The 12,172-nt window shown below is 55.3% G+C and overlaps 1 protein-coding gene across 1 annotated transcript in view; it reads right to left on the minus strand.

Moving 5' to 3' along the window:
- Window positions 1-557: 557 nt before the first annotated feature.
- TMEM132E (transmembrane protein 132E) overlaps window positions 558-12,172 on the minus strand; it is a 59,391-nt gene continuing 47,776 nt past the window's right edge. The window contains exons 3-9 of the mRNA XM_030807916.1: window positions 11,078-11,224; window positions 10,583-10,775; window positions 9,645-9,788; window positions 6,916-7,121; window positions 4,766-5,054; window positions 3,662-3,853; window positions 558-2,695 (exon numbers count right to left, since the gene is read on the minus strand). Coding sequence (XP_030663776.1) covers window positions 1,640-2,695; window positions 3,662-3,853; window positions 4,766-5,054; window positions 6,916-7,121; window positions 9,645-9,788; window positions 10,583-10,775; window positions 11,078-11,224 — 2,227 coding nt within the window. The 3' untranslated portion in view covers window positions 558-1,639. The remainder of the gene's footprint in view (window positions 2,696-3,661; window positions 3,854-4,765; window positions 5,055-6,915; window positions 7,122-9,644; window positions 9,789-10,582; window positions 10,776-11,077; window positions 11,225-12,172) is intronic.

The raw sequence follows: 12,172 nt of genomic DNA on the forward strand, positions 1-12,172 counted from the left end.
GCCACTGGTGGGGAGGGGCACCCCAACATGCCTGTGCTCTCTCCTGTCTGGTTTCTAACATGTAGATCCCCAGGCTTTCTCCATCAACCCCAAGGGGGAGAGAAGGGAGGATTCCCTGAGAGATGGTTACAGGGAGGGCCACCTCTGAGAGGTGGACAGTGAAGGAAGCTGAAGTAACTCAGGTGGGCACACCAACCCTCTCACCTCTCTCATTTTTCTGTGCCCCCCAGAAGACCTTTCTCTGCAGTCCCGAGGCCTGCCCTTCCCTCCTCTGAGCCAATCAGGACACAGCCTTAGAGGAGGCACCTCTTTATAAGTGCACATTTGTGGGTCAGCAGATTCTTCATCCCTTGACCTGGGCATCCCAAAGCACCAGAGGGTCTTAAGGGACCTGCATGTTGGTGGAGGAAGAGCAGGACCACAGCCTGGTCTAGCCAAGTTTTGGTCTCATGTCATGCAGTGTGCCCACAGTGTGAGTGTGTGTGTGTGCATGTGTGCACTCATTTGTGTGTGTGTTTTCCCATGCACACAAGGAAGAGACAGAGCCAGCCACCATGTACTATCTGTTCATGGGAGCTGCTGCCCCCACCTCAAGTCTGACCGCTTCCATTTATTTAAGAAAAATCTGACACAGTGGTGGGCAGAACCCGAGAGAAAAATGGCTGTGGGATGGGGTAGGGGTGACACTGGCTCCCTTCTGCGTTTGCCCACCCTAAAGTCCCTCACAACATTCCCTGGTGCCCTCTACTCCCCTCCCGGGTTCCGTCTTGTGAGGGATAGGTGGCTGCCTGCCCTGTGCTGCAGAGGGAAGGCGCAGTGAGAAGGGTGAGGGGTGGCTAAGGCGTAGTAGTGTTGACCTTGCTGTGGGGGAAGGAGAAGGCAAGGAGGTCCCCAGGCCTCTGGCTCTGGGGTGTGATTTGGCTAGAGATGGATCCAGGACTCTTTCCCCTTTAGGTCCCTGCCCAAAGCCCTTGGAGCAGAGGTGGGAGTCCTGAGAACTCAGGAAGGTGCCTGGCTTGGCACCAGACCTCTCTGTAGAGTCAGCTCCCAGGTCCTGGGAGGCACCCGAATGCCAGCAGATGCTACAACTGTCCCCCTAACCCCCAGATATTTCGTCCACAGCAAGATCCTTGGCAGGGCAGGCAGCCGCCACCTCCCCACCCTGCAGGACAGAAATCCCTGAATATTAGTTTGAGGAAAGTCTTTGTGCAGCCTGTGACACAAGACCCCCACAGAACCCCCTGCACAGGGGGACGACACGGGGGACAGGAGGCAGGGCCGGGACACAGCGTGGGCCCACCTGACCCCAAGCTGGACCTCCTTGCCTCACTCTTGGGGCAGGGGGTTGCTTAAGAAGGGAGGAGGTTTGGAAAGGGTAGAACAGAGGCTGAGGTTGCTTTCCTCCTTGCGAGCCACTGGAGGAAGAGCCCTCCACCTGCAGGGGGCAGAAGAGGGTAATGGTGTGAGGCGAGGGAAGGCCCAGACACGGAGGCAGCTCGCCCCGCACGGAGCCGAGCTGCAGGGGCGGGGAGTATAAAATCAATTAAGCCGCCCACAGTCAGTGTGAACCAGGGGTCCCAGCTGTGTCCTACCCCGAGCTGCCCCGCTGGGGGAGTCCCTGCTACTCCGGCTTGCGCCTCTATGCAATCTCTTTGATTCTGCGCATGTAATTGTGCAGGTCCGGGGGTGCAGTGGGCCTCGTGGTGCCCGCCACATCCGGGCAGCCCCAACCCAGGTCCTCTTCCTCCTCCTCGTCCTCTTCGCCGGCGGGCACCGAGTCATAGGCCAGCTCCTCTGACGGCAGCGTGGTGAAGGTGGTGAACTTGACCCGCTTACGCTTGGAGGTGGGCGAGCTGGCTGGGTCCTCGGCTTGGTCTCGGGCTGAGCCGCCCGAGGAGCCGTCGCCCCGGCCGTGCACCTGGCTCTGGACGCTGGTCTGCGAGCTGCCGCTGCTGTGGTGGTCGCCGTGGCAGCAGGCGGGCACGGTTTCCAGCGGGTTGCCTGCCGGCGGCGAGAGCTCTGCTTGCACCCGCAGCGGCTGCCCGTTGCCCAGGAACACCCAGTGGTGAGAGTGGTCCATGCTGGTCTGGCCCTCGGGCGGGATGCGCTTGTGCCGGTAGCGCAGCACGAAAACGATGCAGTTGATGAGGAAGACGAGGATGGCGAGGCAGAAGACGCCCAGCAGCGCGTACATACCGATCTCCAGGTCTGTCAGACCCCGTGGCATCTGCAGGAAGCCGGTGGGCAGCGGCAGGAAGTCTTCTGTGGGTGGCACGACGGGGCTGGCGGTGCCCGGGCCTGGGGCCTCCGGTGCGGGTAGCGCAGAGCCTGGCGGGCCAGCTCCCCGGGCCTCGTCCTCGCCCCCGCCAGGCCCTGGTTGGCTGGGGCCCGGGTAGTCGTAAGTGGGGTCCTCCTCGTCCCTCCCAAGGTGAACCCGCAGGCCCACAGGGGTCGTGGCCAGCACACTCTTGCGTTTGGTTTTCTGACAGCTCTCAGCGATGGTTAGCTCTGCGCGAAGCAGCTCCCCTGCCCCCTCGGCCTCAGCCACTACCAGAGGGAAGGCCCGGTCCTGGGTCACAGTGGCCACACGCTCATCCAGGCTGCTCACTAGCAGTCCGTAGTCTCGGGGGCTGTAGAGGGAGAGTGGGGCTGTGGTGCCATCACTGTAGGAGAGCCAGAGGCTCAGTAGGGCTTCCTGGAGGAGAAGGAGAAGGAGGGGACAGGAGTCAAAGAGCTGGTCACCTGGCTTCCTGCTAAATCCTGGGCTCTGTAGGGGCAGGGACCACGAGTGTCTGGCTCTCAGCACTGGAACTGTGCCTGTGGCCTGTGGCGGGCACTCAGGAACTATTGTTCAAGTGAGAGTCCTCCTCACTGGGTGTGGGGAGGGTAAATCCCAGACCATGGCATCCAGGCCTCATACTGCTCTGAGGATGCCCTTGACCACTTCATCCCTCTCCCCTGGATGAGCTGAAGGTAAGTTTTGCCTTGGGTCTAATTCAAGTCCCTTCTGCTGCTAGAATAGCTCCATATCTCCATGCCTGACTTTGGGCTCACCCCCATCACACAACAGGCTGTTGAGAATATACACCCACTCCCCACTCCTGCCTGTTGGCTAAAACCTTCTGAGAATTGCCCTCCCTCCAGATGAGGAAGCAGGGTTCAGAGAGAAGCGATTGGCTTGGGGTGATGGAGTGAGTTAGGGACAGAGGACCCATATCCTAACTCCGGGCTCAGCACTTGATGCTCACCTCCTCACTCCCCAGGACTCCCACCGTCACCTCCTCACTCCCCAGGACTCTCATCTGTCACCTTTCCACTTTCATCCTGTGGCTATGCCTATGGTGTGTACTTGGAGCTCCAGAGATGAGTGAGGGTACTTCCTGGGGGTGATGTGGAGGTGACAGCCCTCTGTGAATCCAGGAGGGAGACCCTCAGAGGGAACATCTCAGGTGACAAGAGCAGCAAGCAAGACCTTGCTCTGACCTCCCATGTAGATGTTGTGGCCATAGGGTGGGCAGTTGTGCAGGGCATGGAGGGCAGAGATCCTCCATTTCCTAAAGCCCTAATTTGGGGACTGTTGGTGCTAGGCCAAAGCAGAGCCCCCAAGTTCTCCTTCCATACCACCAACTCCCTCGCTGGTGGGCCAAGGAGCCCCAGTTACCTGCTTGAGGAAGCTCAAGGTCTGCTGGGCAGCTGTGGTGGCTAGGATGGTGTGGCTGCTCCCAGGGCTGGGCCTCAGGGAGAGGGCCAGGCTGGCCACCACCTGGGCCTGAAGCTGTGTGATGCTGACCTTCTCCTCCGTCACCGTCAGCAGTGTCTCCCCGAGCACAGCCTCCGTCAGCGGAGACACCACCTGAGGCAGAGCGGGACCGGGGTGGGAGAGAACCAGGAAAGCACACCCACCCCGCCCAAAACCCCCAGCTAGGGAGAAATCCCAGCACTGCTGGAAGAGGAGCCTAAAGGGTGAGGCAGGCTGGGAGGCAGGACTTCGCAGCTCTGCCTCAGGTCTGCAACCAGGAACCAGTGTCCAGAGGTCATGAGAGGGTCGGGGGCTCACAGGAGCCAGGCAGGAACACAAATGAGAGAGGTGGGCCAATTCTAAGGAAAACAACAACCCCCGCATGGTGATAAGTAGCAATTGATGTGCAACCTCAATGTCAGGGAGACAAAAGGGAGTGGCAAAGACTGTGGAAAATGAGGGAACTCATTCTCGGGTATAGGAGGCACCAATACTGGCTTTAGCTGGTTGTTGCCAGATTCATTTTTTGTGAAACCAGAAATATATATATATATTTTTTAAATTAGAAATCTCCCAATTTAAAACACATTGGATCAATTGTTTTACAAAGAAGGTATGTCTGCAGGCAGATTCTAGCCCATAGGTCACAACAGTTTCTTAGGTAGATGATTTCTATCTGGACACCCAATTGTCAGGGTAGAAACAAGTCAGGAAGGGTCAAAGTTGAATTCCTAGATCACCAAACTCACCTTCCTGGACTCTAGACTGACTGACTCTCACCTGCTCCCCCTCTGCTCTCAGGGAGGGGTCTGCTTGAGTCATCCACACTGAGGATTGATAAAGCTTGATACGGCTTGGAGTGAGAACTTTTACCAAGATGAAGCTAAGAGAGCTTAACCTTGGAATTTCAGACAAGGGGCAGGCAGGGAAGAGTGTTCTGGGGGCCAGGTGGGGTTGGGAAAATCTGAGTTCTGCAATAAGGCTCCCGACACTGCCCCTTTGTGCTGGGACAGAGCCCATACCTACCTTAAAAGGGGTGGTGCCTGGCTCCAGCCCTGCCAGCGTGCTGCTGTCCACCATGTGTGCCACTCGGGGGTCGCCCACCCGCATGAAGTCACTGACTAGGTCGGTGACCTCCACCAGCCAGTCCGGGCCTAACATGGTGACCACCTGGTCGGTGCCCTCGGATGATGTTGTGTGGAACTGGGTGAAGACCTGCAGGGTGGCATGCTGGTACTGCAGGGTGCAGCCACGGCTTGCACTCTGCCGCCGCTCCTCCTCCTCCTCGTCCTCGTCCTCACTTTCCCGGACTGACCTGGGGTGGGGACATGCCATGCTGAAGGCTTCTCACCTGGACTCTGACCTGCACAGTACACACCCCTCACCCTCACCCTGTTGGGTCCTCCCAGCTTCCCAGAAGCTCTGCAAAAGAAAGCCTCCTCTATGGCTCATGCCTTCCATCTCTAAGTTTAGAACCAGGAGTCCCAGTCTTTTCTCTCCTAGAAAAGTACCTTCTTGACCCTACCTCCTGTCCCTCTCTGCCTCTTCTTGGCTTAAGCCAAGCCTGGGAATAGCTGCCATCAAATCCTAACAGCAACTGCTGCCTCTTCTTCAGTACTAAGTTTGTGCCTGGCACTGTTCTAAGCTCTAACCTGGAGCAAATGTGATCCTTCTTATAGAATGCCAGAAATCTTAGCTGAATTGTGTACTGCAGTTGTGTGAAACTAAGCAGAACCTGTAGGTGATGAACTCGGACATTTAACTGAGGAGACTTCCAAGCAAGGTGTGGAAATTGTGGCCTGGTTTCCTCTTGCTGCTTTTAGTCAAATGTGAGAGGAGAGAGACACATGGATAAACTGTTAAGCAAAAGGGAACCTGGATTTGATGATCTGGGAAATTCTCAGCCTGTGCACATTGCAAAAAAATGCTAAAATTGAGAGGTTTACTGCCAGGAAGGTGTGCTTTGGTGAGAAAGCCAAGTGTTTTTCTCTGTAGCTAGTGCTTTGTTAATGTACTGGAGGATCAAGCAACCAGAATATTCATTCACACAGAGCGTTCTTTTACCTGGATTCATTAATTTATCCCTCACAAAAATCCTATGACGCAGGTGTTATTGTGCCCATTTTACAGATACAGAGATGGAGGCACAGAGTGGTTATATAAGTAGCCCAAGTTTACACAGCTAGTAAATAGCAGAGGCAGGACTTAAACCAGGCTGTCTGGCTTCAGAGTCCACTACATCCTTGCTACTCAAAGCAGTATCGCTATCACCCAGGAGCTGGTGAGAAATGCAGAATCACAGGCTTTACCCCAGACCAGCCCAGTCGGAATCTGCATTTTACTGAGATCCCCAGGTGATTCATGTACACATTAAAGTTTGAGAGGCACTGGTCTACACCACCTTGCTCTTCCAAATCTCTCTGAGTTGAACTGAGCCCAATTCTCATTTGGCCGCCTGTTTCTCTCACCACCTGCTTCTCTCTCCAGCCCTGCCCACCTCCTGCTCTTAGCTGCCTGTCACTTTCCTCTCTTCTCTTCCCTGCTGTGCTTTTCTCTCCAGCAGCTCTGAGTGGGTGATTGGAATGCGGTGAGTACACACGTATATGCCCCACATATGGGCACCCAGGTGCCTGAGTATGAGTCACAGTGTGTCTGCACTCATGCACTCACTAGTGTGCCCTTGGTGTGCCCAGGCTGGGACACACGTGTACAGGTGTGTCTGCTTCATTTTGCCTGCCTGACTGCAGGCAGTCTCTTAACCTGTCTCCCCAGCCAACTCCTTTCAGTTCATCCTTTAAGACTTAGCTGAAGAGTTGTCTCTTCCAGGAAGCATGCCTTGACTTCTCCTGGAGAGAGAGGGGGTTCTCTCCTTGTGCCACTTGATTCCCTGCACACGGGGCTTCCCACCCACCATGTTCTATGGCATGCACATGCCTTCCTCCCCTGCTGGACTGAGAGACTGGCAGGGTCAGGCACTGGCCACACTGACCCCATCTCTCAAACACTTGCCAGTGCTTAGCACACAGTAGCTGGTCAATGAAAGTTTGTTGACTGCACAACCAACCTACAGACTGTGTATACCAAGGGCCTTATACCCATATGCAGATCAGACTGTGGGCCGAGGCTGTATCCACTCATGAGTTTCCCAAGTATCCGCCATGGGAGAGGGGCTGTACCTCCGGTCGGGGAGGATAGGTACCCTCCAGCCCTTCACTTGGCTGAGGCGGGCATCTGAGAGCTCAATGTGCAAGGGCAGCTTGGGGACCCAGACTGTCATTTCCAGGGGGGCATTGAGGACGTCGTAGCGGAAGGTGACCCTGGCGTTCATGGACCCTCGAGACTCTTTTCCGCTCACGAACACGTAGTCACAGCTGCTGGATACCTGGGGGAAGGGAGGAACAGTTGGCACATCTTCCCTACAGGTCTTCCTGTGAGGCAGTGCAGAGGACTTCAGTCTGACAAGCAGGGCTGGAGGGAAAGTCCTAGGAGGCTGAAGGGGAGGAGGCCAGTGGAAGGAAGCACTGATTCCTCTGGGAGTCCTGGCTTCTATCATTGCTTCTGCTCTTTCTCGAGATCACCTCTTGGTGCCCACTTGGGGAGGATTTTGTTCCTTAGTAAGGAGCCCACGTGCAAATGCTTTTACAGGGGCTGTTCCTGACCTGCCAGAGCCACACTTTGGAGGAGGCTCCAGGGTGAGGGCCTATCAGGACTGGCTCCCTTCCCCCAGCAGGACTGACTGGGCTCTGGAGCCAGGGGTCTGGCAGGTAGAGTCCTCTATGATGCAGAAAAGGACATGGGCACTTGACTGAGCAGGGTGGAAGTTGAGGTGCAGGGGATGGGGATGAGGGGCAGGCCCATGTCCTCCACGGCCTCTCTGGTATGGCTGCCCCAGGAGAATGGGCAGGTAGTTAATTTCCGGTGAGGGGGGCTGCTTAACCAGGTGTGGAGATGAGGGAATGGGAGAGGAAAACTCAGGACCAGAGAACCCCAAGCACAGATGGGTGGATGGCTGCCATCAATGGATGTGGCTGTTGTAAATGCCTGCCCACCTGGATACTGACTTGCATTCCTAGAGGTTCCCTGGATGGAAACCACATGCCTGCTGAGTACATCTTCGTTGATACCTGTGCCCACTCACAGAGGTGTCACTGCCAGTACTTTAGGGCAAATGCAGATGGCTCTGTGTGTTAAATATGCCCACGCACACACCTGGCACCCCAGAATGGCTCCTGTGTGTACATGCATCTAGGTGCTCATGCTGGTGCACGTCCATGGGTGCATGGTCTTGAGTTTGGGGGGAGGTCTATCATTCAGCTGGTGGGCTGATGATGCCCTGAAGGCTCTGGAAGGACCCGGGGTGCTGGGACTATGGCTTATCCATGGAGATGAGCCCCTGGGGCATCCCAAACCCTGCCAGCTCCCATCATCATCTCAGAGGGGTGGGTGGAGGGATGAGACAGCAGCCCTGCCAGAAACGCTCATTTCCCACCTCAGAAGGCAAAGAATTCCAACTGCAGACCTGTAAATTCCACTTAGAATGTGGCAAACTCCATAAAGACCTGAGTATATTTCATCGAGATTTGTAACCAATTTCATTTAGAATCTTCTCTAATTACCCCTTGGTTCTGGTCTGCTCTGGAGCTGGGGTGGGGAGTCTGGGTGGCAGAGAAGGTGCTGGGTGAGGGCCCTTGGGAGCAGGCCTGTTTCTTCCCATCCCAGTCTTCCAGCAGTGGACAGCCCACAGGCTTCTGGTGAGGCTTCTCTGAAGGGGGTGATGCAGTGGAGCGGGGGTGCCAGACCATCCACTCTGGCTCCCTTGGAAGGCATCCTTCCTGGATCATGGATAGATGAGGTGAGCCCCATGCTCCCTAGTCTTGGGGGGACCCAAAGGCAAAGCATAGAGAGAGAGAGAGCAGGAGGGAGCCCAAGTGACCAGGAGGAGAAGGACATCTGCATTCCAACTGTCCTGCTTTCCTTCAAGCTGAATTATTTACAGGAGCAAGAACGAATTCCGTTGTCTAATCATCTGATTTTGATGCCTACTGGAGGGTGGCATAGCGAGTGGCTGGCCCACCCCACAGGTACCAGGGCTGGACATCTGCTCACACCACTGCCCACTCTACGGCCTCCTCTTCCCAACTCACTTCTGACCACTGTTCAAAGCCAGGGGAAGGAGGGAATCTGGAGCCCTCTTGGGGAGGTGGCAAACTGGGTCATTGAGTCAGATGAGTGTCATGTGGGCTGGGCTGTGGAGGACCTGTGGCCAGAGCAGGTCCCTGGGAAGGAGCTCATGGCTGAGAGGAACCTTTAGGAGTTGGAGGAGCTGGAGCGTGTGTGCTGGGAGTGGGGCCCTCAGTACACAACCTTCATGCCTGGCCTAACTCATGTGCTTCTTGAGGCTTCTTCCTGAGCTACATTGCCTTCATCTGATCACTCGCACTCTGGGTTCAGGGCAGGTCTTTGAGGGCTTGTCTTCCTCACCCACCCCCTGTTGCCTTGCCAAGTGTCTGCCACACACCAAGGTTCAATAATGTCTTCCTAGATTGATTTCAAGTTGTTGACACTGCCTTCTCCCCTCTGGCCTGACAGTCTGTTTCATATTCCTACAGGAAGCCCTCCAGGACTGGCCAAAGCAATATCCAGGGTCAGGAAGAGGGAGTATCATGGGAGTCAGTAGACTTGGGAATGAACCCTTTCAGAATGGTGTGGTGAAGCTTGGGATGAAGTAAGGCCAGTGCTGTAGGAGGAAAAGGGCGGGGCAGCTGCTGCAACAGAAGAGGTCCCAGCACAGGGAGGCATGGGTTCAGTCTTAGAGGCTAAGAGCCACCTGGACTCTGGTTTGAGGTTCTGCTCTCCTGAAGGCCTAGGGCTTCTTCCCCAAGGGCCCCACCTCCAGGATGCCCACCTTGATGATGTCTTCATTGTCAGACTCGCATTCAACGAGGGCGGAGACATCTAGGACGAGGCCATTCACCTCGATGGCAATGACCTTGACAGGGATGGCCACTGTCCGGCCAGTCAGAATGGCTGTGTTGATGATCTCTGTGTCCTGCAGGGAGGAGAAGCGGGGAGGGCTCTACTTGTGGTCCTCTTCTGTCCTGGGACACACTAGCCAAGGCCCCGGCTCCTGGACCCCCCAACTCCTCAGATGCACATCCTTCCAGTGGGGACACTTGCACACATGTGCAGGGATAGGCAACCACCCCGCCTCACACTCCTTGACAGATGGTCTGCTCACTCGGGCTTTTGCAGGAACCTCAGGGTCCACCTCACTGTGCTGCCAGGAAACAACCCTTCCCCAGGCCCCAGCCGTCTCCTCTTAAACAGCTTCCAGGCTCCTCACAACTCACACAGTAACGTCCAACACACACCTGGCCATTCAAGCTGCCCTGGGCTGGCCCCAGACAATCATTCCAGCCTTACCACCCCATGACACTCTAAATCTATAGTTCTTTTGAACAAACTACTCATATTCTCACTACTGTACCTTTGCCCAAGTAATGCCCTGCCTAGGACACACCTTGCATTTCTGGGAGGCTCCTTCCCAGGTGACCTCCAAGACTCAACTGCATTGCTACCTCCTTCTGCAAACTTCCCATCAGTGGTCCCTCCATGGTGACATCTCCCGCCTCTGCCCCCCTCAGCATCTGCTGTCCTCATGGCCCGACAAATATAACACACATGCACACACCTTCTCACACAGGCATATCTGGGCATGGCAGGAAGTCACATATACACACATGCCAATTTGTACATATACTCAGTGGTTCATATTCTTGTCACACAAATGTGCACACACGCATAGACCCAGGCATCTTCTAGGCTGGTCACCTGCCAGCTCACCATGGCCAGGGGCAGGATGGCTTGCACATCCCGCTGAATGACCGTCAGCTCAGTGACTGCCCGTTCCAGGTCAGGCAGGGCGCCGTGGCCACGGTAGTCAATGTGCCACATGATCCTCCGCTTGACCGACTGGCTGGTAAAGTTCTCCATTTCAAAGTCCAGCTGCAGGATCTCCAAGGGGCCCTGGCCCTCCCTGCCGGGGTAGGGGAGGGAAGGAGAGCAGAGGATGAAGGGCTGGGAGCAGCCCAGGAGCTCAGAAACTCTCAGTGGGGACCCCACCCCTCCCCGGCAGCTGCCTGATGGGGCCCTCTGAGCCTTCTCCAGCCCATCTGAGGTGCTCCAGCCCCAGGATCCCACTGAGGGGCCTGGACCTCAGAGACCCCAATGACCAAGCCCCAGCCCTCCCCAAGCCTAGCCTCCTTCTTCAAAGATTCCCCACCCCTCTTAGATGGTTGCTTTGCAAAGAGGTGGGTAGATGCACCACCGCAGGCTCACCGGGGGGGCAGGGGTGTGCCCTGAGCCCATGCCACATCCACGGTGGCTGTTGAGTGCTTTGCCCCAGTCAGCAGCTCCGAGGTCACATGCCACTGGCCACTCCGTGACTTGGTACCTAAAAGGGTCACACCCTTCTTGGCCTTCACCCTGGGACAAAGTGGGAGGAAGAAGAGGGAGAGGGTCAGGCTACAGCCCAAAGCTGCCTGCCTGGCCACCATAACTAGACTGTACTGGGGGGAAGGGGAACAGATAAGCTAAGTTACCCTGAGTCCTGGATGTTACAGATGAATGTTTCAGATGAACTTGGGGAATCTGGTATCACACAGCTGAAAACGCTGACCCTCGGTGAAAGCTGCAATCCCTTCTACCATATCCCTGCCAAGTCTTTGCCTAATCTCTACTGGCGTACCTTAGTGACAGGGGACTCACTACTTCTGCACACATCCCATTCCTTTTTCAGAAAGACCATGAAAACTAGAAAGATCTTCCCTGGACGTAGTTGAGCTAAAACAGCCACAGGCTCTGCTGGGCAAGAACAATTCCCCTCCGTCTTAACTGTAGTAGTTCTTCAAAAAGCTGGCGAGGTGAGTAGGTGTTCTCTGAATCTTCTTTCCTTCAGTGCCTCCAATTGTTTTTTGCCATAGTTCTGAATCACCTCACAGCCAGTCACGCTCCTCTGGACACTAAATGTAAAGTGTCCCATACTAAACACGACACTTCAGCTGCACTCCAATGAACATTGGCTAAAGCAAGGTGATTGCCACCTCTCTAATTCTGCAAGCTCTACTCCTATTAATGCAGCCCAAGATCTCTGATGACTGATTTAACTTATGTTCACATTCAGGTATCAATCACTGAATGAGGCATGACCCTTTCCGACAGCATTTAAACTTGAAGGTAGGACGCTGAGGAGACAGGGAAATACTTAAAGAAGCTGCAGGCTAATAGTGATGTTTCAGGTCCCACGCATAGTGCCTGGGGCTGAGGAAGCATTTTGGTGGGTGTCCTCAGCGTCACACAACATAACTCAAGCCACAGATTCCTAGTGTGAAATATTATCATTTTTGGGGTGGATGTGATACCATTTAAGGCATT

The sequence above is a fragment of the Nomascus leucogenys genome, unplaced genomic scaffold (genome assembly GCF_006542625.1).
Source record: "Nomascus leucogenys isolate Asia unplaced genomic scaffold, Asia_NLE_v1 Super-Scaffold_249, whole genome shotgun sequence".
NCBI classification, from domain to species: domain Eukaryota; kingdom Metazoa; phylum Chordata; class Mammalia; order Primates; family Hylobatidae; genus Nomascus; species Nomascus leucogenys.